The following is a 26,849-nucleotide window of genomic DNA, read 5'->3' as shown; positions in this document are numbered from 1 at the left end:
GACACCTGAACGAAGCCATACTCTAAAGAAACATCCCCAAAAACAGCAGCCATGGAAACCGTTTTGGTAGTCGGGGCGACCGGAAACATTGGCACTTTCGCGGTCACTGCTGCCTTGCGCTCGAAGCGACAAGTCCTAGCAGTTGTGCGGAACCAGAAGTCGGGCGAGAAACTCGTCAAGAACATTGGGACTTCGGAAGGGGTTACCTTTGTTGAAGCCGATGTGGTCTCGGACTCAGGAGTGAGAGGTGTTGTCGAACAGGTGCGGGCGGGGAAGTTGCCATCTTTCCAGCACGTCTTTACCTGCGGTGAGTTACATCTCCTACTAAGTGTCGTGTTGATTGATTTATGCTAATAAATATTTTCATCGTCAAGTTGGCGCCGACTATATCCCAACTGCCCTGCAGGACATCACCACCGAACTACTGCGCGACAATATGTCAAGGGGCTTCGAGTCCAACTTCTGTAGGCTGAGAGCGCCGTTCTCCCCCTTGGTAAGATCGCACCTCGCTGACCAGACATGCCGCAGTTGCCTATCGAGACACCATTGGCTACCTGCTTGAACAGGGCAAGCCAGCAACGTACACCATCTGTACCGGGGCTATGGGCGACCTGGGGTGGTGGCCTTTGCCGGCCATGACGCAAGGTCCCCTGTTCAGCATGGCGACTGCCGCTAGCCGCGAGAATGAGGAAACCAACGTGCGCTTCAACGAGATTTATCTCGCCATGCGAGTCGAGGTTGACGAAGATGCGAAGCAGCATGGAGTCACGAGCACTACAGAGTTCGCACCCTTGTATGAGGCCATCTTGTCCCGACCTGAGATCCGTAGCTCGCGTGTTCGGGTCATGAGCACTGCCGACATCAAGGATATCAAGTACGAGAAGAAGTCCCGGCAGGTGGAGGATCTTTGATGCTGGTCTAGTTCTCGTGGTCAGCAAGTGCCAGAATGATGCGGTTTAGTGTTCCATGTACTGAGTGCGGTTTTGCTGTGGCTATCTGTCAGTTTGAAATATAAGAGATTGGTTCCATATTTCTAGACCGTTTTATCATCAGTGCCAAAAACTAAAACACAGCAACTATTTTGGTAATAGAGAGTGTAAAACGAACGTGAAAGTCAAAATCAAAATCCCACAAATGATACGGATACTGGAGCTACTGGTGATCGAAACCAGGGCCTTTCGCAAGTTTGCAGATGCAAAGCGAACGCTCTACCACTGAGCTATAACCCCAATGATAGTTAACTGAAAATTTTCTTATCGGGAAATTCAAAGATTAGAAATTGACTGCTCATGGCAGATTCTACGGTTGGAAGTCGAGTCTCGACTTTCGAGAGTCCAGGCGGTCAATTGCTTGTAGACATGCTAGTCCAGTTGGAAGGCGGTCAAAAACCAAATAATTACTGGACGGCAGAAAACATTAGGGACCCCACCTAGCTCGAAAAAAGTTCCTGGCCAAGCCCCAGGCCCAATTAGACGGCGTTCAAGTGCAGTAAAAGTCGACCTGCGCAACGACTTTTTGTCCAAATACGCAACCGAGGATCAAGATGGCTCCACGGTCGCAATTGAAGCGCAAGGCTTCCACTGCTGCGGCAGAGGCCGAAGCTGCTACTTTCTCCGACGATGAGTTCGGCGATGGTGTTCTGGAAGGTATGCTCTCCGACGACTCGGAGGACGAAGAGAACAGCGACGACGAGGCCGAAGAGGTCGATGGCCAAGATGAGGATCTCGACAGCGACGAGGTACCATCCGACGAAGACATCGACGAGAAGGATGTCGACGAAAATGACGGGCCCCGGTACCGGGTCGAGAAGGACGCCAATGGCGGCGAGCGTTACGTTTACGACGAAATTGACCCTGTGTACGACTCCGACGATTCCGACGCGCAAGATCCGGAAAACACCATAGGAAATATCCCGTTAAAGTTCTACGGTAAGACTATACATCATTCTTGGGGGTTAATTAGCCTCAGGGTCTCGAGGGACACCTGACGCTTCTACGAACCGTAACATCGTTGTTCATGTTTGCTAACTGCTCGTTCTAGATCAATACCCACATGTGAGCTCATGGATCGAAACTGCTTTGGGTTGCCTAGCTAACATACAGTAAAAGATCGGTTACAACATTGACGGCAAAAAGATTATGAGGCCAGCCACTGGCCAGGCTCTTGATGCTCTCCTGGATAGGTAAGCTACTTTAAGGTATAATTTGGTCGCGGACACGATTCTAATAAAGAATCTAAGTATCGAGATCCCCCAGGGCTGGACCGGACTTACCGACCCTGCCACTGGCAAGCCCTTGAACCTGAGCCGGGACGAATTGGAGCTTCTGCGCCGTGTCCAGATGCAGGAAATACCGGAAGAGGGCTACGACCCGTACCCTGAGTATGTTCCGTGGTTTACTCACGAAGAGGAGACCATGCCTATCTCGGCAGCCCCCGAGCCAAAGCGCCGATTCTTGCCGAGTAAACATGAACAACAACGAATCATGAAGATTGTTCGGGCAATCCGTGAAGGCCGCATACAGCCGTATAAGCCTCCGGAGGAACGGGAGCAGGAGGAAGACGAGGAGGAAGAAATGTACGATTTATGGGCGAACGAACAAGCGCAACCACCACATGTGATGCACATCCCGGCTCCGAAGGTGGCGCCACCAGGATTTGACCTGTCATACAAGTATGCACTCCTCTTTTCGCTTTCTGACTCCGTACGCGTAACTAACGATCATTGCCAGTCCTCCCCCTGAGTATCTCCCGAACAAAGATGAGAAGAAGAAATGGGAAGAGACAGACCCTGAGGAGAGGGAGAAGCCATATCTGCCTCAAGGCTACGATGCTTTGCGCAAAGTACCTGCTTACGACATATTCGTGAAGGAAACCTTCGAACGGTATGTGTCTCTACCATTACAAAACGAAAGCCAATACTCACTAATTTCTGCAGTTGTCTCGATCTCTACCTCGCCCCTCGTGTCAGGAGAACACGCTTGAATATCGATCCAAACTCGCTACTTCCAAAACTTCCCCGTGCCGAAGAGTTGAGGCCATTCCTACGGTTGGTGCTGTGGAGTACAACCATGGCACCAGAGTTCGCTCTGTGGCGATTGACCCTACCGGCGAATGGGTGGCCAGTGGAGGTGATGATGGTGCTGTGAAATTCTGGGAGCTTCGCAGTGGCAAGCAAATGGCCAGCATCCGTATTAGCGCTGACGAGCCTGTAAACGCGGTCCGATGGCGCCCTGGAAGTGCTATTCTTACTGCTGCTGCAGGCCAAGACGTCTACTTCATTATCCCGCCTATGCTGGACCAAGAGGTACAGCAAGCGAACCGGGCCGCACTTGACACAGGTTTCGGATACGCAACCAATGGAAAGCAGGCCACCCTGACCAGCAACGGAGCTCGCAAAGACCCGCCTGGAACTTGGGCTCGTCCGGGAGCCCGACTCGAGGACCAAGGAGTGCTTCTGAAGATCACAGTACGCGCCGATGTCAAGGTCATTAACTGGCACAGACGCGGCGACTTCTTCTGTACTGTATCGCCTACCGGTCAGCGTTCTGCGGTAGCGATCCACACACTGTCTAAGCACCTCACACAAATCCCCTTCCGTAAGCTTCCGGGCTTGGCACAGTCAGCTCAGTTCCATCCTTCGAGGCCCCTCCTATTCGTCGCCCTGCAACGCACCATCAGGGTTTACGATCTGCAGAAACAGGAGTTGGTGAAGGCTATACAACCCGGAGCTCGCTGGATTTCCTCGTTCGACATACACGCCGCTTCCGGAGACCATCTGATCGTTGGTTCCTACGATCGTCGGCTGCTCTGGCATGATCTCGAGCTGTCTGCCCGACCGTATAAGACAATGCGTTTCCATCCCAATGCCATCAGACAGGTCAAGTATTCGCGTAGTTTCCCGTTGTTCGCGGATGCTAGTGACGATGGTACAATCCAGTTGTTCCATGGACGCGTCCACAACGACCTGATGACGGATCCCACGCTGGTGCCTTTGAAGCAGCTGAAGGGTCACAAGGTGGTTAGTAATCTCGGTGTTATGGATATCGACTGGCACCCAACCAACCCATGGCTGGTGTCTGCCGGAGCCGATGGTATGTGCCGCTTATGGGCATAAGACGGTCGGACCGTCGTACCTCGTGCTGCCTAGAGAGATAGGATGTAGCCAATAGAAAAAGGGGCAAAACGGAGTTATAGCGCTTGGCGTTCATTGAGAAGAAAGCCTTCGAGCTTCATGTAATTCAGGATTCTTCCCATTAAACATTTACGATTTGATTTTTTTGGATTCATTTTGCTATGCTTTTGCTCATGGTTTGGATTATGCCAGGGCGGTGATGTTGACTCTCGCCTCACTTTGATGCCCAACGTTCATGGGCTATCCTAGCAATCACGTCTGATTTGCCACCTGCTAATCCTTTCGCGCCAGCCCTAACCTATTCTGCGCAGGTGGTTTAGGGATGAGCCCAAGTAGCCCCTTACAGGTATAATTGTCAGGTGTTGGAAATCTATATACTACATGCTATTTCTTTTTGCTAGATTCTGCCCTCTCCCTCGCTCTCGCCCTCAAGAATCCGAACCGACGCTCCCATCCCTTTCATACCATGCGATCCACGCCGTCCGCAAACTTGTCAAAGAGCGCCAGATCGACCGCCCCGCCCATGGCCTCGTACCCGGCCGGGTTCAGGTGCAGGTAGTCGCCGCTGTTGTACTCGTCGCGCAGCTGGTCGGGCCGCGACGAGTTGCGCACGAGCGCGTCGAAGTCGACGACGGCGTCGAACCGGCCGCTGCCGCGGATCCACGCGTTGACCCGCTGCCGCGTCCGCTCCCGCTCCGGGTCCGAGTACGGCTGCAGCCCCGGCGCGCCGCCGCAGAAGGGCGTGATGGTCGCGCCGAAGACGGGCAGGCGCGCGGCGTGCAGGCGGGCCAGGATCTGCTCGTACGCGGCGATCAGCTGGGTCCCGACGGCGTGTTGAGAGGTCGGGTCGGTGGCGGCGGTGCCGATGTCGTTGACGCCTTCGAAGAGTAGGGCGTAGCGCACGCCGGGTTGGGCGAGGACGTCGCGGTCGATGCGCGATAGGGCGTTGGGACCGAGGCCGTCGTGCAGGACGCGGTTGCCGCCTGCGGCCTGGTTTAGGATCGCGATTTTGTGCGAGGAGGAGGAGGAGGAGGAGGAGAAGGAATGGGAACGAGAGTTTAGGCGCGCTTGCAGCTGGTCCGGCCACCGGTCGTTCTGGTTCGTGGTGCTGCCCCGGCCGTCTGTGATACTGTCGCCGACGATGGCGAGGGCGCTGTTTTGCGACCGCGGCAGCCATGCTTCGAGGGCCGAGATGAAGTACCAATGGTCGGCGCTCTTGGTGGTGTCACTGCCTGATGGCGAGACAGTAGCGATATCAGCTGCGCTTACGACGTTCCCAGGCGCGAAGTACGACGTCGTCCGGCTGCCCGGGTGCGACGTGACGAGGTTAGTCGCCTGCCCCTCGGCGAGGTACAGCGAGACGGTGACGACGGACCCTTCCTTCAGCCCGGAGAGGAACTCGACCGGGTCCGTGACGGCGAGGGCGCCCATGGGGACCGTGTAGCTGGCGCTGCCGCCCGAGAAGGTCAGCGTCTGGAGCGTGGCCGGGTCGATGGCCGACAGCCCCGTCGAGCCGTTCCGGACGGCGGGCAGCGCGATCGTCGCCGCCGCGATGGGCAGGTCGGCGCCGCCGAAGGCGTTGGAGAGGCGCAGGCGGATCGTGCGGGCGCGCAGGGCGACTTTGATGGTTTGGCGGATGGTGGCGTTGTGGAAGACTAGGCCGCTTGCGTTCTGGGAGGGCGTGTGTCAGTATAAGCCCTTGTTTCTTCGTCTGACACTATCGTCATCATCATCATCATCATCGAAGGTTTCTCGGTTTCTCCCTTTCTCCCTTTGCTTCATTCTCACTCACATATGGTGCTGGTGGCAGGTTGGCCGGCTCAGTGAGCTGTGGCATCGTTGCCCATATCCCAGTCCAGTGCTTCTTGCCGCCCTCGTTGCTGACTTGGCCGTCGGTGGCGGCAAGTGCCGCGGCGCTGTTGAGAAACAGCGCCAGCAGGAGGGTAGAGCATCTTGAGATATGCATGATGGTGTTCAGCCCGTCTTCGCTATCATTGGCTGAGCTGGAAGACGAAGATATATCATATATCGACGCAAGTTGGCCAGTGTCTACAACACAGCAGCGAGTAACAAGCTTGTACGTAACCTACCAACTCAGGGCAATCGAAATTTTGGGCGCAATCGCCTCCATCGTGAATTTATACGTCTTTTCTTTTGCCCACCGCCATATTTTGGTACAATTTCCCCTCACGAGCGACACCACAAAGCGAGCCGGCGATCTGCCAGGAACAGCTTGCGGACTGGGAGTTGGCACTCATCCTCGCCTGGTTGTGACCGTTCGACTAGCACCACGGGTATTGCTGTGCCGAGCAATTGGTGGAAACTGGGGTACAGTGGCACTCCGCCGCCCCCCTCCCTCTCCCCCCTTCCCCTGTCTTCCCCTGTCTTCCCCAAGCTGGGGTAAAATTGGGGGAAAGTCCAGAGCCGTTCCAATGCCCAAGTCATAAATGCCCTGGTCAAGCTGTCCGAATATTCACTGTCGCTGGGTCGTCGACCTTGGCTTATTAGCCTAAATGGCGGCAGGGTTGTTTTCCGCCAGTACTCCATGAATCGCATCGTGGGAGTGGGGAGCGACGGAAGAATAGTACCCATAGTGCGATAGAATTGGGGATGGGAGTTGGAGAAAGGGTTCCCGATGGGTTGCTTTTCTTTTCGTCATTCTTCGAGCGTCTCTATGTGCTTTCTTTTCCGGCTACTGCCAGATTGGGAAGAGATGCCTGGTCTACAACAGTCAACTGTGGAGAATGAGTACACCCAGTCTCAACTTTTGTTCAGACGACATGGCGTTGTGGAGGGTAAAGAAAATCTGGCATGGTTCAGATCGTTATAATGGTTACGCCTTCGAGATGAAGTCGTTATCTTTTGTGAAATGCTGATTAATTACACATCCCGAGTCCGAAAATATCCCCTTTCCCTTGTCAATCCCGACCCTGTAACGTCACTCAAGATTGTTTTGATTCTTGGGCTAAGTAACCAAGTTGGCCGAAATAAAAACAGCCAAATGAAATAAAACAAGAAAAGGAAAAGACCGAATTAACCCCATACGTATCCGAACATTCCGGTTATAAAAGAGCCTGGTTTCTCTAATCAAGCAGCTCTTCCCCATGCGTTGCTTTTCTGTCGTTGGTTGCGAGTTCGTTCATACACATTATCGTACATCATACTCATCCCAGGCCGGCTCGGCGGGTATATCATTAAACAGGCTGCCGGCCCCGCTGATATTCTCGGCGATGCGGTCCAGCTTCTCGTCCGGAGCCGAGACAACCACCCAGGATGCATCCGTTGCCTGGCTCCGTGCAGGTCCGGTTACACACATGCTGTCGCTTAGGTCGGCGGCGGTGGCGATGGTAAAAGGCTCATTGCCCGGATTGTACGGGCCGGTGCACCAGTTGGCGACATGGGGGTAGTGTTCATTGCCGCCTTGTTCGAGGTCGTCGAAGACCTTCAGTGTTTCACTGGTTAGAGCCAGCTTCGCAGGGTCTTGCGCCCCCATAAGGGCATACCGAGCAATGTCTGGGCGGGCACTTGGGGTGAGGTTGGAGGTGCTAGTGTGGTCAGAACCCATCGGGCTGCCATGGAGCGCGTCCTCTCCTTTACCGGACATGGCCATGCTCTCTAGCTCTTGAGCAAGTTCATCTGCAGCAGGCTCATTCGAAGACCCCGCACTCTGCCCTGATGGGATGTTCTCTTGTATGAAATGCGGAGGACGATTTCGAGTCCACTGGTTCTCCTGGACGGTGTGCCGAGAGCTTCGAGTCGAGGGCAGCTTCTTGTAAAATGTGTTATATTCAGCCATGTTGAGTCCTTCAAAGACGAGATGATATATGAACTGTCCGAGCGTTGATGGTTGGCAGTGCTTGGGGATTTGACGGGTACTGGGTAAGGTCGTCTCAAAGGGAGCAAGCAGTGTGTAAGTTGCAAGTGCAAAAAAGAAAAGTCTTGCTGCGCTTGGAGACGTCCCGAGCCGTCGCACAAAGTACGGCACACTGCAGCAGATCTCTGGAAGGGTTCGGAGCAGAATGAATGGATGGCGTCGAAAGAGGGATTATGGAAACGGCGGCAGCAATGGTTTTATATCATTTGGGGGGGGGGCGTATGTTGTTGACCTTGAGCAGGTATGTTGAGCTGTCCAAGGATTACGTAGGACTCTTTCTACGTCCATGGCAGGTATATGTCAGTTGAGCAACGGAACTCCCTCTTTTATTTTCTTTTTGTTCGAAAAATACCAGGCGGTAGCTCTAACGTCCTAGGACCCCGTCTAGCTTAGATTCTCAGTAGCAAGTCAGGACGTTCGATATACTAACTACAATTATCCAACGTTGCACCAGCCTTAAGCAGTCCTACCCTGACTACATATGACGGGTATGTATGGGAATACAAAAGTCCTATGTATTCCAGATCGACTTCTGGCTCGCTGTTCGCCTCACTGGTTTGCGTCATTTACTCTTCTGGTACTTATGTTTCTGGGCATGCGTCCGGAAGCTCCCCCGCAGAGGCCCGCTGACCTCCATTTTTATCAAATATACTTGAATCCGGGGCCTTAGAAATAAAAGATGGATAATACCTACATCCTGGCGTGTTTTTCCCAGGTATTCGTTCTCCTGCAGCATGTACACACTTATAAGACATTCCTCGTATGTCCCTGCATGATTGAGCGAAAAGGGGTGTGACTGACACTTTCCAGTACATACATAACCTTGTCGTCATATCATATCTTTGACAGGACTCGTATCATTGAAGAATTGCCTGCGGCATCTTCATACTGCAACCTGCCAAGGTCACTTGTCTCAAATCATCCAGACACGGTACGTTAGCTTCAGGTCGAGGGGCTAGATAGACTATTGGCCATAAGAACAATCTCACCGATGCGCCCTTTGACCAGTACTTGGTATTCTTCACGCCTCGAGCTTTTCTCGTCGGGCCATAACGTGACGTCTTGACGAGATATGATATACCGCGAGCTGGTGGCCAGCTCTGTTTGGACAGAGCTGTCTAGCGGGTGTATTCAGAATATAGGTTAGCCTGTCGGTAAGCACATGGAACTTTTGTTTCCCAGCATGGATGTGGCCGACGACAAAAATCCTTTGCAGAGCAATGCCCGGTAACTAACCTGACAGTGTTGCATTGACACTCAATCTGGAAAGGAAGACACACGACACGAGCAGATGCAAAAGGCCTTGTGCCATCGAAGAATCTTCCATGTTGACCTGGATTTACTCCTGTATCTTGAATAAAGGCAGAAATATTTCAAGGTCAGTTGCAGCATGTACATGCAGCATGGATGCTTGCTTGTCAGTCTGTGTAAACTCTCCCAGTATCGCGTATGTCGACGCATCTAACATGGATCAGAAACGCCATTGAAGGTCACAAGAAAATATGCAGATTTCACCAGCTCACTTCGGCGCTCTACCAAGCCAGGGTATTCAAGCGGGCCGCGGCGCTGATGCCGTGGTGTAGGGTCATTTTGCTTCGGCCACACAGGAAGCTCTTGGACGCAAGGTTTCACCGCTATGACTGCTGCAGATAGGGACTGCTGAGCTGACAGCGATTAGATTACCTAAATGAGGCGTCGGTGGCCCTGGAAGCAGCTCCCTGTGTGTGTGGGTGGGTGGATGGGTGGAAATGTGCTGTGCCGCAATCGCCATCATCGCCATCCATCATCCGACATATCTTGGATCTTTCCGCCCGACAACCTGATCGGCAGTGAGACTGCGCCGCCGATTGACACTTGTTACGTAAAGAAACCCAATTCTTTATCCAGATATTTCCGAGTTCGCTCAACGTAATGACTGGATGTTTCAGGAGCTGGCGGCTAACTACATGTACCTAGCTGTTAATAACAACCTGCAGGTAATCCAACCCCGGATGGCTGATTGCATCGACCCCGGGTCAGTACCCGGTAGCAGTGCTACCTAGGCGTCTCTAGTCAGCCCTACCGTGAGTGCGTGGACTTTCTAACTAGGCACTTTTTGTTTCTTTTCCCTTCCTATTTCTCGATGATTCCTTGTTTCGGCCTCTGGTGCAGCAGCTTCCAGCAAGTAGGTCCTTCTGTACCTACCAAAGCGGTAACACAAGCTGCCGTAATTTAAGGCTTAGGTACGGTACTCCATGATCTGCAATCAACCTGGAATGGAAGAGCAGTCTGGTAGTTTTGTTTCACAGCTGCACCTGCCGTTCGACTTTCCTGCAGCTTTCCACCTCTACCCAAGACGTCACATCCTAGGATACATACTGAGAAAAGTCCAATGGCAGGGACAGTCCAAATCCATATCTTCCAACTATCAAGCAATACCACGGCACCCTGAGGGGAACCAAGCCTTTCTTTCAAGTTGGGCGTCCAGGCTGCCAGGTCCCAACTACCCTTGACTCTTACATATCGATTTGTCCCACTTCCTCCCTGTCAGTTTGGCTATCGAGTCGTCGAATAGGATGGCGTCTGTCGTGTCAAACGGGTTGAGAACCTTAACCGTTCGTAGGCTGGAGGGGCTTGTGGCAGATGACTTGAATGATTTTCCCACGGAGTCGCAGCAGCACAGCATGCAAACATGCCATTGTTTCCCACCGACCTGCTTTCGTTAAGGAGTCGGCCTGTCGTATTCTTGTGCGCGTGTTGCAGCAAGGATGCTACCACAGGGTGGCAGATAATTCCTAACTACCTAAAAGACGGCTGAATTGGTTGTAATGATACGCCTAATTGATACTCCTCTAGTCTCCTCCACCACACCACCAACTGGGTGACGATGAAGCGCACAGCATATTCCCACGTGGTGAATCGGGCAGTACAACGAGACGAGCGGTATGTAGCTAAGCCTGTGCCTGCAGGACCTTAATATTTGCCACACATGCTGACATGTCTTGCACACCCCCCCTCCAGGGACTCAACAGCTTAACCGGCTTGGTCTGCAGCCTTGACAAGGCATTATCAGTCCCGCAACTGGGTCTCCTGTTGCAAATTTCTCGATCTCTCGACGTATATCTTATGCTCCAGAAGGCTGGCTATGGAAATGCTGACAGCAAGCCTAGTTGCAAGCGCCCATTCTTACGCAGGTACTCTTCACAAGTCTCACACAACCTGCTGCGGTTGTGGCTGGCATTTTCAGTGGCTGCATACGCCATTTCCAACGTCAACATCTGGGTGCCTCACAACCTTGCACCTTTTTTCTTATTGGCCGTAATTCTAGACTTCCCACATGTTATACAGGGACGTTGGCCAGATGGACATCCATGAGGGTGTCTTGACCAGCTGTTGATTTATCATCTACCTTCACCGCTACAGACACAGCCTGGGCTACAGACATACCACAAGGAAACTCTGGTTTGTCAATGAGGTGGTGATATCCTTGATGGTCTAGGGTTTCCCCTTCCGAAATCCTTATATCGGGCACCCATGAACGTTAAGATCGGCAAGGCTGGCATATTTTACCATGTCGGCGTTCCCGACTTGATCTCCATCTGAATGCTCGTGGAATCAGTCCAATGCAGTCTCCAATGTCCTTGTTTGACCCCCGGAAGAAACGGCATTTCTTTCCCATGATCCTGCCTAGGTTAAGTGCAGATCAAATTATGGGATTCCCAAACAAGGGGCAGACTACACCAAAGGAATCTAATGTGGCCCTGTCATGTCTATGAGGCTTCGCGAAGCAACACAAGCCATTGGACGGAGCTGGTCTGCTTGCTTGCAACTCCCCACTGCCGTCATTTGGATGGTGGCATCAAACTCCGTTTGTTCTGAAGAGGATCTCCGAAAGCTTGATCTATACACAAGTATGAGAGCCTACGACCGATACCATTCCTGAAGGAGTCCTTGCGATCTGTGCACATGCTATACAGCCCAGCTTTTTTCTTTCTCGCCATTTTAGTATATTCACTGGTATATTCTCTTTGCCGAGACGACATAGCTGGTATCACCCGTCAGGGAGCCCAGCCGTAACTAGTCGCCTCCTCCATTCTTGCGGTAAGCTTCTTATCAGTCTGGTTGGCTGGCTCGTGGCTTACTCGGGGACTGCAAGTATTGGTGTGTGTCTACCCACATATCTCCGAACGCTGAGTCGACTAGGTAAAATGGGGTAGTATACATATCGTTATAGGTATGCAGTCCTACTTGGCCCTACTGATAGTTCCTGCAGAGTGGCCGCGACCACAGAAAGTAGGAACCCTGGACTCGTGTCGTGGTACCACTATGTCACTCGAAGATGTACCACATGTAACAAGCCGTGGCTTAATATGCTGAAATTGTGGGAAACGGACATGGACTACGACCACATGATTGAGAGTGCAAGAAAAACGAAGGCTCAAGGCAGCAAGGCTTCATCCTCACCCGCAGGCCTCATTGTCAGCCTGACAAGGATATGTGCGGCATCATCCTTGTAGATGCCACGTCAGAACCAAACAGGAAAAATTCTGGAAGGAGGCGGCCAAGGCCTTCCATGCATATGCACGGCAGGGCCTGTCTTATCTTGTTCCAAACAAACATCCGCCATCTCAGCTGCTCCAGGGTTATGGTTCTGTACCGCGTTGCGCGTCATCATCATATCACATTGGTGACCACTACTAGTAGCCACGGTTTTAGGTCGACGAATGGCACACCACGGGCGGCTGGAGACGACCGGAGATGCCGTGTGTGCCTTTTGGTTCGAGCCTTGATCAGCTCATGTCATGACCTCGTTGCCCGTTCGGCTCCAACCTCACAATACCGGCCGTTCGTGGACCGTCCACCGATGTATACCCATCCCAGCTACTATCGCCCAGCTTCACGACGGATTCCCACCTCCGCTCGACACGTGCATTCATGATCTTTAACAGTTGGCGCTAGGATTCAGCCACTATACTCTCAAATGGGCTTTGCTTGCATGTCAATCTATGTTTTGTGTTTCTATTCGTTTCAGCAGAGACGGACCACCCATTCATCGGTATGTCAACTCTTTCGGATCCTTACTTCGGCATGGCATCCGCCCATCCTGCAATGACGGTGTACCGTAAGGCTACACAAGACGGTGAAAATGTGTTACACGAACCCAACGATCTCGGTATTTGTTTAGGTACCCAAGGATGATCATTTCCAAACTCATGCAGGTACATACCGTACGACACGACAACCAGAAAATATGACACACACACACACACACACACACACACACATACACATGCACACCCTATTCGCTTGAAGACTCAGTTACACTCACCCACATGTTCTCCTCAACCCACACGGCGTAGCTCTTACTATCCCATGGCTTGGAGGGGTTGGCCAGCTGAAAGTCGAAAGCACGAAGTAGCTGGAGGCACATCATCAGCGGGTCTCCTAGACCGGTCACGACATCTCTGACGAAAGCCAAACACACTCACCTCAAAATATACTTTGTTGAGCTCCATGAAAGCGATGGGCTTTCCTGCACACATAGTCCGGCCATAGCCGAAGACCAGTTCGGCTAGATGCTCTAACTTGGTACGAGTGGCCCCGTCGACCTCCTCGAAGCGTTCAGGCCGGAAGAGGTCTGCATCGTTCCCAAAGAGGGCCTTGGAACGTGTCAAGGCAGCCGTGTTCATGCCGATAGCCGTGCCTGCTGGGATGAATTTGCCATGGAGCCAATCACCCCCGGCTGGTACCGACTTGGGGTAGAGCCCAGGGGCTGGCGCACGTATGCGGAGACCCTCATAGATGACGGCTTGGAGGTAGGAAATCCCGTTGGCCTCTTCTAACGTGATGGGACTTGACGCCCTCCCTTCTTCTACCGCTTTCCGAATCTCTCGCTTCAGCTTGTTGTACACTCTCGGGCTGGCCATCAGGTGAAGCATGGTGCTCCTGACGACGGACGCCGTTGTGTCGCTACCGGCGATGACCATGAAGAGCCCTTCTGTTTCGCACTCCTTCTGCGTCAGACCGTGGGCCATAAAGGCGCCCTGTTGAGATCATGGTCAGTTACACTTCAAACCATATGAGAAGCGAAGAAGCGCATACCAGCATATCTTTCTGGCCCTTTGAGTCGGGACGGAACCGGTCGCCTACAAGCTTCTCTGCTACTCTTCAAGACGAACAACCGTTAGCTGTGGCTCCTTGCTGCTAGGTAGGCGCCCTCGGATCTTTTACTTACGCCATGACTTTGCCCATGCCGGCCATGTCCGTTGTTCGAGGCCCAAACCACCGCAGAAACCAGTCGGAATACAACACGTTTCGTATCCAAGGCACATCGAGCGTGACAGCGATCACGGACCAATTGTCCCTCACGCTACGCAGGAAGTCGTGCAGGTCTTCGTCGGCTTTCAGGTAGCCAAACTCCTGGCCGAAGCCGGCACGGGTGATGACATCCATGGTGAAGAAACTGATGATCCTCGAAAAGTCGAGCAGGCGGCTCGGCTCTTGTACGCCGCTTCCGTTGGCAACAACGTCCTTGCTGAGGTACTTTCGCCTGATCAGCGCGATCAGCTCCCGGACTTGTTCGTCCACGCCGCCTTCCAACGCCGTCGTGTCGCGGCCCGAGTACGCGGAAGCCGTCTTCGCTTTCTGCTTGTCGTGCGCGGCCACGTCCAAGGTGGTGAACATGGTGTCCCCGTACGGATTGAATCTCGATCCCATATACCTAAAACTCAGCTTATTAACAAATTTGTTCTCTCATTCAACGTTTTTTCCCCCGCAGCATTCCATCCGTAATCGTCACGTACCAGGAGTCTTTGCCGTAGGGACTGCGGACCGCCGAAATTTTCCGGATGATTTCGGGGTCGTCCGTGCTGAGCTCGTTGGGGCCAACTCGAACCAAGGGGCCGTACTGTTCGGGCAGGTCGCGGTAGATGTACCACTGCCTCGTGCTCCGGGTTACCTTGCCGAGCCACAGATAGGAAAAGGAAGCTAGGAACGGGCCGGGGATGTGACGCAGACGGTACCAGGTCACCACGGCTTGCGCGCCGTAGCACAGCACAAAGGCCGCGAGTGCGACGAGGGCTATGCCTGTCTTGTCGATGTCGAAGTCCAGGAGAGCCATGTCGATTGATTGGGGACAGCTTTGGAAAGTAGAGCTTGGGGAAGGGTAGCAAGTGCGGATGCCTGGAGGGCACTTTCAGTCTTTTCAAGTCGGACGAAGCTCTTGATTGACTCGATGGCAGCAGGATCCCGCGATCCATTTTGATGCGGCTAGGGAGCTGGCGGAAACCCTGTTACACGATGCATGGTATGCATAAGACCGTTAAAGAATGCAACTTCAGATGGCAAAGCCTCTCCAATCATCCGACATTCTCCACCTCCATCCTGCGTCAGCACGAGAAGCAATAGCGAATCAGCGCAACAACATGTCAATAGCACAGAAATATCCCCCGCAGTTGTTCTGTTATCATTTACTTCGAGACAGTCAGTCAGTCCAAGATCGTCGAGTTCGTGCGGGGTCGAAGGCATTGACTGCATCGCTTACTGAAGGCTGGTTGGGGTGGCACACCAAAATCTACAGTCAGTGATATGAAAGTCAGATTACGATTGATGCACCCAGAAGGTAAGATAATGCGCTAACGGTCACTTGATTTCATTACTACGGGACGGATTCACGATTATTGTTTGGTTGTATTCTGATTCATTGTAGTTTGTAATGAGCAACTAACTCGGCGCGATGATTATAAGCTCGCTCCTTCTCTAGTTCCCATATCTTCATATCCGTGAGCCACCATGTCTGTGATGGGAGAATGACCAGTACGCTTCTTGCCATCAGTTCACGCGCTTCTCGCTGTCCTCGTACCAGATGATCTGAATTAGGTAAGCGCTCGATTGTTGGGATCACAAACTTGATGCGATCGGTGTCGCAGCATAATGCGAGGAGGTTTGTTGTCAACCCTACTGGCACGGGTCGTGGCCGTAGTCAAACTGGAGCTGGTGCCAGTCCTCTGTACCCTCCTAAGGCACAAATGCACCTGGTCCACTAGCCATCAGTCGTTGCAATTCCTGCATGCCATTTTCGCTCTGGCATCGAGTCGAAGAGAAATGGAACTCTACGACACGCCAGTCCAGACGCTCGCTGGTAACAAAGGCATCGTCAGCCTCAAAGAAGAAGTGCTGGCGAAAGAAGTTGTCAAGACTTTCGACGGAGACTATTGATGAGGGCTGCGACGATAATGACGCTGGAACGACGGTTGTTGGTGTCGAAAGAATGTATTAAGGCTTTCGACAAGATGGGGAAAAGAGAAAACGGCGTCTACGGACACTTATTGGTCAACAATATGAAATAAAGGCGTGGTTTTTTTGGGTGAGGGTTGTATATTGTTTTATAATGCATTTCAAGGGTTGCAGAGCGAGCATGTTGCGCCCATTCTATCAGAAGCTCCAATCCCTTAATTCATCATATCCTTCGTTTGTCATGCCATTATCCCCGTCCCGACCTTACTCGCAAGGGTCGCGGCCGTACTGGTATCGGATCTGGTTCCAGCCCTGCTCATTCTCCTAGAGTGAGAAAGATTCTGGTCCCTGGATCGTCAGACGCTCGAGAGCCTGAACCGCGTTCTCGCTCTGGCAACGCATTGACGAGAAGTGGAATTCAATAACTCGCCAGCCCGGCTGCTCGAGTGTGACAAAGGCCGTGTCCGCTTCATAATAGAAGTGCGAACTGAAGAAGGCGTCCATGCTTCCGACGGATACGATAGAGTCGGGACCTCCAACGATGACGACCCGAGAGCGGCGGTCGTCAGGCTGCATAGGTGCCGAGCGAATCTTGTTGTATACGGCGTTGGGTGTGTAAGCAACGCCGTTATCACCAGGGATGACGAAGTGTCCCGATCGAATCTGAGCGAACAGCCAGTCCACACCGCATCGCTGGAAGAACACAAGTTTTGCCGCACAGTGGTGAGGGTTATCCCTGTCTGGCTGGTTGATGTGAAGCGCGTTGATCTTGGTTCCGCAACCTCGGATGTGTTGCAGAAGCGTGAATGGCCGGCAGGTCGGGGGCAGTCCGCGAATAAACACACTGCAGTTCTGTGTGTCTTCAACATTTGCCGAGTAGTTTGCTCGGGACTTGCGCGAGCCTCGGTAGTTGTCGGAGAACTCGAAGTTCGGATCGTATGGGAGCGATCCGTTGCGTCGGCCTGTGATTCTGGCAGGCGGGTACGCAGTTCGCAAATTGGCATCCGGAAGACGGTTGGTCGCATCCAAGGATCCATGGTGACGGTCAACTGTGTCAATGGGTTGATATCGCTGGCCGATGGAGCTGACAACCTCGGGGTGTTGGCCAACCACAGTAGTTGCCTCGGGGCGCTGGTGGACGGCGTTCCCCATCTCAGAACGCGGGTAAAACCAGTTGTCTCTGGCTGTCTGGTAGGTCAAATTGCTACGACCTTGGCGATCTTGGTAGTGCTGGGCCTCGCTTCTGACGACGGTGACAGTGTCCAGGGCAGGAGGGTTAATTGGGCTCTGCCAGATGCCGGGGTGCCAGACCAGTTGCTCTTCGGAGCCCTCGTGGCGGGTGGTAGCTTGGTTGGAGGAGGATGAAACCATCTTATAAGATTGGACAAGAGTGAGCTTTGGTTGTTGTAAAATGTGTCGAGAATGCAAAGGTGGTTGTGTTGAAGGGTGGTGTTGGTGGTTGAGGAAGTTGGGCAAAATCTTGTTGAGATTTGTGTGTTTGTGGAGGAAGGTTGGAAGTCGGAACTGACGACCAAGGAGGTCTAAGTAGGGTTTTTTTTGGGGAGGATCAGTAGGCAGTAGTTATATTGAATGTACTGGCTGATTGTAGGAGTGGACGCGGTCTTTGCATTCACATCTGGTTGACACGGTTTTGGTCGTTTGCCACATTCCATACACATTGTTAACACCTTAGGGGGAGCTGGGAAACAATAAGCAACAATAGGGAGTTAATAATTCTACCAAGGCCTCTGGCAGAGTAACTGTTTCGCCTAACGTACACATGCCATCCACCTTATAAAAACGGACATATGCTTAGGTACTGCCCTGTTCTGCCTAGATGGTTAAGGTATTGAATAGGGGCTACGGGGCAACAATCCAGCTGTTGAGTTGACCATACTTCGGGCCAACAGTTTTCGAGATAACAATGGATACCTTAATAGTAGAATAGGATTCTCTGAGCGAAAGGTGCTTTGATATAACTACGAATAATGAGTGTGTACTGTCCGCGGCTGGAACATGCGATAGCCATAATATCGTGAGTACACATCACGACGTACTGATTAGCTGAGTACTGCAATGTATGACCAACTGAGAAACGCAAGACGTAAATGCCACTATTCAAATGTATATATGATACTGATTTGTCGTTACCGTAAACACGGAATAATGCAGTGTGGAAGTAGTAGGCTTTAGTGAATCTGCCCGGTTCTACGAATAGAAGCATACCGCTGGGCAACGTTTTTGAGCATCGCCTTGAGCTGTCTCGCCTAACCGTAGTTTCATATATACTGTATCTTTGCTCTGATATGCATTGGCAACGTAATTTTGGCTCATCTTGTCTCTGAAAGTCTAGCTAGAATAACTTAAGCCTGGGGAGAGTGCAAGGGGAAGATCAGCTGGCTTTAGCGCTGGGGGAAGTCATGTAGGAGCAACTAGCCTTCGATGTGATGCCTTATGGAAAAGCTGATGTTTCTGCCCTGAGATCTGAGGTCCCTCTGCGGTACTTGTATTTATTTATATGGTCGAGCAAGTACGTTAGTGGTAGTCACCAGTCGCGGAGGACATAACGTGTTTATCTACTGATTGCCCCTTGTTTGGGAGTTGACGGTATCTATATAAGTAGACGAGTCAAGCAAAGCAAGCGGGAGACATGAGTGATCGCAAGTTTCCCTCAGGTAGATCTAGTACTATGTAGTGATTTAGGGCAAGTGCTAGCAAAGAGTGAAGGGGAGGAGTGCCCAAGGTTAGATCTCTATAGATGAGTGTTCACCAGCTAGATGTTTATGTTGCATACTAATAGCACTCTCGTCACATCAAGCTACCTATGCGTCATTGTACTACTACGGACTGACTTACTTACTTGTCGCCAGGTCATGCTCCTATCAGTTTGAGACTGGTCATAACAAGTCAAACATGTGAATGACTGGCTGGCCACGTCTGCCCAACAGGGCGCAGTTTCGTCCGATAAGCTTTCGCAGCGGATTTTAGCCCTAATTGACCTATCCCCGGCTAAACATGGTTCCTATCTGATCGAGTGCTTTCCATTATCTTGGGTTTCTTGGCCGTCTGGATGGGATTGTCTTAGGTCTGGGCCGCATATCATCTTAATCAATATTCGACGATTTCGTCCTATTGTGCTCGGAGGGTTTGCAAGATAAGAGAAAAGCCAGCCGCAGCACAGTTTCGGAAGACGGCCGGGGGCTAACTTTCACCTTGACTCGCGTGAAAGATTTAGGCAATTACGCCAATAGCTGGCTTTGACGAGCAGGTAGTATTCAGATGCCAACCCGAATTACCCTGCCCCGAATATCTCAAGCGAGGCATAAAAAACCCATTTGCATTTTATCAGGAAGTCCTGAGGCAAGGCATTTTAGCTTTTCGAACGATCGCCCGGCACATGTCTGGGGGAAATAGGGTCAAGCAGCATGCCGTACATCATAGTACGGATGAACCAAAGATGGGCATTGCCGAAGTACAGTACGTAGAGGGGCCACTGGCAGTGGCCTACGTTCCATCAAGCTTCTAGACCCTCAAGGCTGCCCAGAATCTGATCTGATGTCGTCCAGGGCAGGATATTCGGTGCCGGAAGCTTCAGTAGACTGATCATTGCCAAGAAAGTGTAAACGCCCCATGTGCGACCTGGGGTGAGCTGAAACATCGAGATGTATGCTAAAGAGCTTCATGTCGGCATTCCATCCCTGTCCCGGAACGAAACATCGGGGACATCTGAGAAGGAGAGCAGAACTTCATATATATATATGGCCTCCTGGACACGTTCTCAGGGTTAGGATAATGAGCGGAAGAATCAACGGATAATAGTACGATAACATTACACAGTCAACTTCCTCCTACGGTTGATGTTACCTTCGAGTATCATGTCGACCATCAGCAACCACTGTCGCCTTGAACTGTTCTGCGTACGACTACTCCTCGCGACCTCTCTCGCAATTGCCCCAATCAGTGCCACTCCCTTACCACCGCCAGCCGGACTGGAGGACACATCCCCAATAGCCCAACAAGAGACCGCTGCCGCCGCCGCCGCCAACAAGCGGACAACGGTCAGCGGCCACGGGCTCATCCTCGGCGACAGGACAATCAGCGGCGAGGGCGGCGAGGTCGTGACCGCGTCCGGCGGGCTGCAGACGGCCGACGAGATCATCAGCAGCGAGTCCATCACCCTCGACGGGCAGCCCTTTGAGCTCACGGGCGGCGGCCTGGCCGTCCTCGATGGACAGGACGGGTCGAGCGTCGATGGAGCTAAGAAGAACCCGGATGGCAGCACCTCGGTCGACATACCGGGGAGTGACATCACGCGGGTGGGGTTGCAATCGTCGAATGAGTGCCTACTTCAAGAGTTCTGGAGTAGATGGAGGGCTATGATGAACAGGTCGAGAAGGCCGGACAAGAAGAAGAAGAAGAAGAAGAAGAAGAAGAAGTTGCAGCAGGAACCAGACGTGGAGCTGGAGAAGTTACCACTACTATGAGGATATACCCGCGAATTGTCAAAACGACTCGTCTTTTTCGTTAACCGCTCTTACCCCTATCTTGGTTGCCTTCATCTCCCACATAGAGCCAAAAATGCGCTGTGACCGGCGAAATTTACCCCATGCCAAGCCATACGATCGTCAATTCTTACGTCCACTGTGATGAAAGTTTCCCAAGTGACTGTTCCTTCTGGAAAGAGCCAAGGGAATCGAATTTGGTGTAATTACTTATGAGGAGACGGCACTCGCCCAGTCCTGGTCGAGGGCTTAACCAATACCTGCTACGAAATTCTCTACCTGTCCAAACGACATGTCACATCTCTCTGTCCGGGCCTTAGCGGCATACCTTAATCCCTGCTTTTCGCGAAAAGCTCGATCACAGCGTCTAATGCCAAAAGAACAATGCAATGTATGTAGGTAGGTGGTCATATTTTGACGCAAGTACTCTGTAGGCGCCGGCATGTATTGAAAGCGTCAAAGTAAATTTGAGACTCGGCACACAAAGGCTAGCGGTTCATTTTAGTGGCCGGCGGGGGCGATGCAAGTGTCTCGCTCGGGGGGTGGGCTCAGCCACAATAGTGCCCCTCAAAGGACCCCAGTGGCCTTGGAATGACAGGCAACAGGCGGGGTTCGCGGGAGGGATAGCTGACTTCCCAGCAATGCCGAGCTGAAAATGACTTCGCGGGGGACAGGGCGAAGGACCCAACTAACCTACAGGGACGCGCCGTCTCCTTCTTTAAAAGCAAGTCATGCAAGCAGAAAGGCAACCAACAGCACGGCTCAATGCAGCGCCGTCATTAGTGTGTAATTTATTCTTAATATAGTGTTGCCTCGTTCCAGTCCCGATATCTAATACATTCGTCCCGGCTCTCCCGTTCTCGCGCGCGACCAATTTACCCATAACCCATCTATTGGCCCTCTCAGGACTAAGGACGAGACTAGAACGCCCAACGTCATTCCATCCGCTCTTCTCTCTCTCGCTCGCTCTCCCTCGCCAGGAACTAAACCGATTTACTACTGTCTGAACAAACTTCCGGGCAACATGGGGCTACGTGACATGCTAAAGAAGAAGGATCGGCTGGCCGAAGGTTATTCAGCCGATCCCGAAACAGTGGGCAGGCTGGCGGCGCCAGAGTTTACCTTCATCCGATCCGACACCCACACCGAGGAGCGCATCTTCCCGCCCTCCCCCCAAGACGAATACCTGACGGCCAAGGACTCCTCCGCCGCCGGCGCGCCCGCCGCCAAACCGCGACGCAGCCTCGACGTCTTCAAGGGCCGGTCGCGCGGAAACAGCGCGGCGAGCTCGAACAACAAGGAGGATACCACTACTGCCATCGCCGCCGCTTCTCCTTCTCCCCCACTCCCATCGCCGCAACAGAACCAGCCCCAGCAGCAGCGGCAGGACTCGTTACGGCCCAAGGAGACCGTGGGGCGGCGGCTGTCGCAACGCCTGCTCATCGGCTCGTCGTCGTCGCGCCGGACCAGCACGTCCGAGTTCGTGCCCGAGAACCTGCCGACCATCAACCTGCCGCCCGACGCGGCCGAGCCCGAGTGGGAGGCGCGCGCCACCGTCCTGGCCCGCCAGACCGAGCAGGCCCGCAGCCGCTCGGGGTCGGTCACGCCCAGCCCGCTCGCCGAGAAGGCGAACCCGTACGAGCTGCCGCCGCTCAACATCGGCGGCGAGTACAGCAACAACGACTACAGCAACGATAGGGGTTTCGGTGCTAGCACGACAGCGGCGGCCGGCAACGATCCGAGGCCCACCAACGCCCGGAAGGTGTCGTCCCAGCAGATTGACGCCGATATTCAGGAGGCGATACGGCTACATGAGGAAGGGCAGCTGGAGCAGTCTGCGGTCAAGTTTGGCATTTTGGCGGATCCCAATGGGGCTAACAACCCCTGAGTCAAGTGCTATACGGGCTTGCATTAAGGTCAGTAGTCTCTCTCGGAAAGTACACAGGACGGGCCCGCGCAGCTGGACGCATGGTGTCAGTTGTGGTAGACGTGACCCACATTGGGCCATGGCGGTGGTGATGCTGTCTACAAAACTAGGGCGTCCTATCTATCTATTGGGGGGTGACCTATCATCCTTGCGCACTTTCGGGCCTGACAAAGGCTAACATGCTGTTTTGAAACCACATCAGGCACGGCTGGGGATGCACGCCGGACCCTGAACGCGCCATCACCTTCCTCTCGGCTGCGGCGTCCAATGCCGCCTTGGTCGAGAACCTGGCACTGCAAGCCGGCATGAAGAAAGGAGGCGCTGCCAAGGGCGAACTCGTTCTGGCCATCTTCGAACTGGCCAACTGCTTCCGTCATGGATGGGGCATACCTAAAGATTCGGTCGCAGCAAAACAGGTGAGTGGACATCGCAACCTTATTTGTTGGGTTCTTCCCTTGCAAGTAGCAGCAGGCTGCAGCCCGCAGCCGATGGGCAATACCTGCCGGAAAGGGGGATTTTTACTCGCTAACGTGCGTTGGGTCGAAAAAACAATAGTATTACGAGACGGCCGCGAATCTTGGAGACACTGGTAAGTCTGGTTCAGGAAGGATCGATCGATCTTGGATTACGAGTCCCCCGAGTCGGCTGACGGTGAGATGTTGGGATCTAGACGCGATGAACGAGGTTGCCTGGTGCTATGTTGAAGGCTTCGGCTGCAAGAAGGACAAGGTACGTTGGGCATGAAGCATCCTCACCCAACCTCACATCACGCAACGACGACCGTTTTGTTTGAGTCGGTGACCTAATACGGGATGTCATTCATCGTCATTGGGAGCGGTCCAGTGGTCGGAAGCGGCCCAGTGGACGATGAGCCTCGATCCCACGGGGTCTGTGGCTTGGGATATCCCTCCGTATGGCCCGGGCCCGAGGGAGGCTGAGCCTGTGGGCGTCCAGGGATTGCTGTCCTGTTTATCACGGCGTCGTTGGGCATCAATGAGCCTCATGGGGGACCCCTGGTCATGGCCAAAAGCGTTCCAGATCCCTCTGCGCAAGCCATGATCCCCACGCCCGCGGCTGCACGCATCCAACTGGTACTGATAATATCACATGAGGCTGACAACTTTGCTTTTGCCGCAGTATTCTGCCGCGAAGTACTACCGGCTAGCCGAGCAAAACGGTAACAAGACGCTAGGGAATACATGGTAAGTCGCATTTCAACCTCATTCCTTCATTCTATTATTGTTTTTCCTACATAAGCGTTTCGTCATTGTCATTGGCGCGGCCCGCGGCCTGCAGAACGGCCGTCGCAGATGACACCTGCCAGCGAGCGTTGATAGGCTGTCAATTGGCGCAGCCTTTTCTTGGCCCGTTCGCCTTGTTTTCCCACCCCCTTTTGGGGCCTCTTGGGGCGTCGCAATCCCTGGGATCACTCTCACCATCGTTCCTCCTCTTCCATAGTCTGTGGTTGGCTCCGCGGGCGAGTTGCCCATCACCCCCATCTAGGGCTTGATTGGTGGCCCAGATACACAAACAGCCTGGCGGACTTGGGAGGAAACCGTTGCGCATATCTACCTAAGCCCGCACACTACTACACCTCTCCCTATCCCCGGGCTATCTTGTCCCAGTGTTAACAGCCGATGCCTATCTGCCTTGGGAGCACTGCACTGCACGCGATCTCACATCTGACCACCCTCTTTCCATCCCTTGATTTAATACCTCATACGTTGACAGTTGAGGCTGTGCGATTTTGCACTTTCCGCTCATGATTGTTTGCTTGCTTCGTACCGTCGTCGGCCTTACTTACGAAACTTGGGATCCGCAGGATATGGAAGGACAAATACAATCCCCCTGATGCCAATGGTGGCAGTGGTAAGCACAGCAAGAAAAAGTAACAGCAATCAGCACAGCAGTTGGCGCTAGGATTTTACTACTACTATTTTGGAGATGCGAAACGGACTTTTTCAGTTTCAAAAGGAATCAAAATAATCACGTCATGGGATTTCCCCTTTTGACGCTTCTTGCACTATCACCACCACTATTACGACTCACACTCCTGCAGTAGCAACATGCGGTGCCGGCAATTCGATTGACTGTGTGTGCAATATATGCTCGGCGAGACATCCATCGTGATCGAGGCTGGGATTTCTGCTGCTGCTACTGCTGCGTAAGGGGGCTCGCGCCCGTCCATTGGACGCAAAAGAGGAATTTATTTGTTGGTCAGACGGCCTGGAATGTTACCTGCCTACAGTATCTACAAATCGGGGAGCGAAACAGCTGTGCCGAAGGGGGGCGGGTGTTGTACAGTAAAGTAAGTAAGCAGCAGCATGTATGCATAGATAATATGCGCATATATAAGTATGCATGCGTGCCTATTTGCGGGGGAGGAACGTAACATTCTGGTAGGGTAATAGAGCACGGAAAAAGGGTTGGATGGGACGGCATTCATTTCTCTTTCTCTCTCTCTGACTGGTTTGCATACTTTGTTCCTCATCAGTTGGTGTCATCGATACACGGGCGCACAGGTACATATACACATGCACACGCACACAGATGATGGTGGACTCGGGGTGGAAAGGAAATCGGCGCGTTTTCTCGTAGGACTCGAGAGTGTAAGTAGTGGGTGTGAGGTCAATATATATTGCTACCTGCAATGCTTACACACATACACGCATACGAAGATTCCCCGTCCATACTTGGTAGCTTGCCGGTCGGTCAGCCAGCCAGTCAGCTTGAGTAGTATCTAATCAGCGAAACGGATGCAAGCACTTAATCATGGCCCCGTGACGAAACAAATCTATCTTGAGAGGGGGGGTTTCAGCCCGGCCCGCCGGTGCAGGCTTCGTCGAGGCTGGGGGGCTTGTTGCTTCTAGAACAGCATTGCATACTTACTTTCTTTTTCTTCCGGAAGTCTCCATTTTACTCATCTATTTTCATGTGTTACCGGCAGGGTTATTCCCGTCGTCGAAGAAAGTGACGCCGGTAGCCGCATCGTGTTCTGGTAGCTGACGAATACCTTCTGTCCGAACGGGGACTACCACTGTTTTACTACTCACCTTCTTCAGTAACCCCGAGTTAGGCAGGCTGGCAGGCAGGCAGGCAGGGAACCGATAGTCTATCGATAGGGTCGTCGTCCATGTACCATAAAGAAACATGCATGCGTGTAATATGGGATGGTGGCCGCGTTTTCGTGTAACACTTCAACGAGAGGGCGTCGTCCATCCGGATAGCACCCGATTTGTAAAAGGTGGTAAAAAGTTGCGAAGTGCGTACCACTGAGGCACAAACATACATAGATAGGCAGTTTCGGAAGTCCTACAGCCCAAGCAACCAACGACAGAAGGAGGAGATGGGAAGGGGTGAGCGGATATCTAGAGTGCTGACAGTGTCTTACATATATTCGTTTTCTCTCTCTCCAAATATGCAATGCTGAGTAGATGCTCATGCCGGCACTTTTTATGGTCCCTTCATGTCGTCTCCGGGAGATCATACGCTCTCTCTCCTCCGGAGGAAAGCAGTAAAAGGGTGCGGTTATTTTTCTTCTTCAAGCGTGACTTTCAATGGGCGTAAATTCTCCCTTATTAGTCTTTCAAGCTAACTTCTTCGTCCTCGCCGAATTACACGTGAGAGGTCTTGGCCGGGCGAAGAGTGGATGGTTCTACGACGGGAGAGAGATGGCGGCGCACAGCAGCGGCCAGAGCGACTCGGATCAGAAAACGAGATGGGGGGAACAACTACACACAACATTACATACCTATAATACAGGACATCAGAAAGAATGGCGAGGGAAGAAGACCTGTACAGTTCCTTGTCCTCGTCCATCTAGATGTGGTTGCGCAGCTTCCCGCTAGCGCTTGTAGTACACATACGCATACGCATACGCATACGCACATACGAAGAAGGCGCAGGCGCAGGCCCTTTTCTCGCTCTCTCTCTGGTAAGACGTTGCTTCGCGTTAGCTCTTTTTCCACGACGAGAGCACACATCAGGACGAGACGGCCCGTTGCTCGAGACGATAAGATCCCGTATTCCCGGGTTTGGTGGGCCGGGAAGGAGAAACGACACGAGTCGCTGAGACAATTGGCAGGGACAAGGGAGCGAGCCAGGGCGCAACGTGAGGAAACATGGATTTCTGTACAGTATGTCTGACAAGACGGAATCTCTTCATCGTCTTCTCCTTCTTCTCCGCAGTGATTAGTGTAG

At 52.7% G+C, this 26,849-nt stretch overlaps 8 protein-coding genes across 8 annotated transcripts; 4 read left to right on the top strand and 4 right to left on the bottom strand.

Annotated features, from left to right (window-relative positions):
• Positions 1–51: 51 nt before the first annotated feature.
• PG994_012386 (uncharacterized protein) lies at positions 52–911 on the top strand (the record flags this gene model as incomplete). Its single annotated transcript, XM_066863795.1, has 3 exons — positions 52–307; positions 375–464; positions 529–911. 3 exons carry the CDS (start codon positions 52–54, stop codon positions 909–911), a joined length of 729 nt encoding a protein of 242 aa, XP_066712905.1.
• Positions 912–1,543: 632 nt separating this feature from the next.
• PG994_012385 (ribosome biogenesis protein erb1) lies at positions 1,544–4,114 on the top strand (the record flags this gene model as incomplete). The annotated part of the gene is made up of 5 exons (XM_066863794.1): positions 1,544–1,969; positions 2,109–2,182; positions 2,240–2,671; positions 2,730–2,886; positions 2,936–4,114. 5 exons carry the CDS (start codon positions 1,544–1,546, stop codon positions 4,112–4,114), a joined length of 2,268 nt encoding a protein of 755 aa, XP_066712904.1.
• A 477-nt stretch (positions 4,115–4,591) lies between these two features.
• Positions 4,592–6,098, bottom strand: PG994_012384 (GDSL-like Lipase/Acylhydrolase; the record flags this gene model as incomplete). The annotated part of the gene is made up of 2 exons (XM_066863793.1): positions 4,592–5,803; positions 5,925–6,098. 2 exons carry the CDS (start codon positions 6,096–6,098, stop codon positions 4,592–4,594), a joined length of 1,386 nt encoding a protein of 461 aa, XP_066712903.1.
• Positions 6,099–7,280: 1,182 nt separating this feature from the next.
• On the bottom strand, positions 7,281–7,928 carry PG994_012383 (uncharacterized protein; the record flags this gene model as incomplete). The annotated part of the gene is made up of 1 exon (XM_066863792.1): positions 7,281–7,928. The coding sequence occupies one exon, from the start codon at positions 7,926–7,928 to the stop codon at positions 7,281–7,283; it is 648 nt and encodes a 215-aa protein (XP_066712902.1).
• A 5,356-nt stretch (positions 7,929–13,284) lies between these two features.
• PG994_012382 (Fumagillin dodecapentaenoate synthase) lies at positions 13,285–15,105 on the bottom strand (the record flags this gene model as incomplete). The annotated part of the gene is made up of 5 exons (XM_066863791.1): positions 13,285–13,404; positions 13,475–14,029; positions 14,088–14,151; positions 14,221–14,706; positions 14,789–15,105. 5 exons carry the CDS (start codon positions 15,103–15,105, stop codon positions 13,285–13,287), a joined length of 1,542 nt encoding a protein of 513 aa, XP_066712901.1.
• Positions 15,106–16,544: 1,439 nt separating this feature from the next.
• PG994_012381 (uncharacterized protein) lies at positions 16,545–17,591 on the bottom strand (the record flags this gene model as incomplete). The annotated part of the gene is made up of 1 exon (XM_066863790.1): positions 16,545–17,591. One exon carries the CDS (start codon positions 17,589–17,591, stop codon positions 16,545–16,547), a length of 1,047 nt encoding a protein of 348 aa, XP_066712900.1.
• A 2,504-nt stretch (positions 17,592–20,095) lies between these two features.
• PG994_012380 (uncharacterized protein) lies at positions 20,096–20,704 on the top strand (the record flags this gene model as incomplete). The annotated part of the gene is made up of 1 exon (XM_066863789.1): positions 20,096–20,704. One exon carries the CDS (start codon positions 20,096–20,098, stop codon positions 20,702–20,704), a length of 609 nt encoding a protein of 202 aa, XP_066712899.1.
• Positions 20,705–21,746: 1,042 nt separating this feature from the next.
• Positions 21,747–23,393, top strand: PG994_012379 (uncharacterized protein; the record flags this gene model as incomplete). Its single annotated transcript, XM_066863788.1, has 3 exons — positions 21,747–22,555; positions 22,852–23,065; positions 23,205–23,393. The coding sequence occupies 3 exons, from the start codon at positions 21,747–21,749 to the stop codon at positions 23,391–23,393; spliced, it is 1,212 nt and encodes a 403-aa protein (XP_066712898.1).
• Between the last annotated feature and the right edge of the window lie 3,456 nt (positions 23,394–26,849).

Source organism: Apiospora phragmitis (genome assembly GCF_038363925.1).
Source record: "Apiospora phragmitis strain CBS 135458 chromosome Unknown utg000010l:1.0-9815664.0:1.0-9183399.0, whole genome shotgun sequence".
Lineage (NCBI taxonomy): Eukaryota > Fungi > Ascomycota > Sordariomycetes > Amphisphaeriales > Apiosporaceae > Apiospora > Apiospora phragmitis.
The sequence above is the reverse complement of the archived record's forward strand: the minus strand, read 5'-3'. Positions and strand labels throughout refer to the sequence as shown.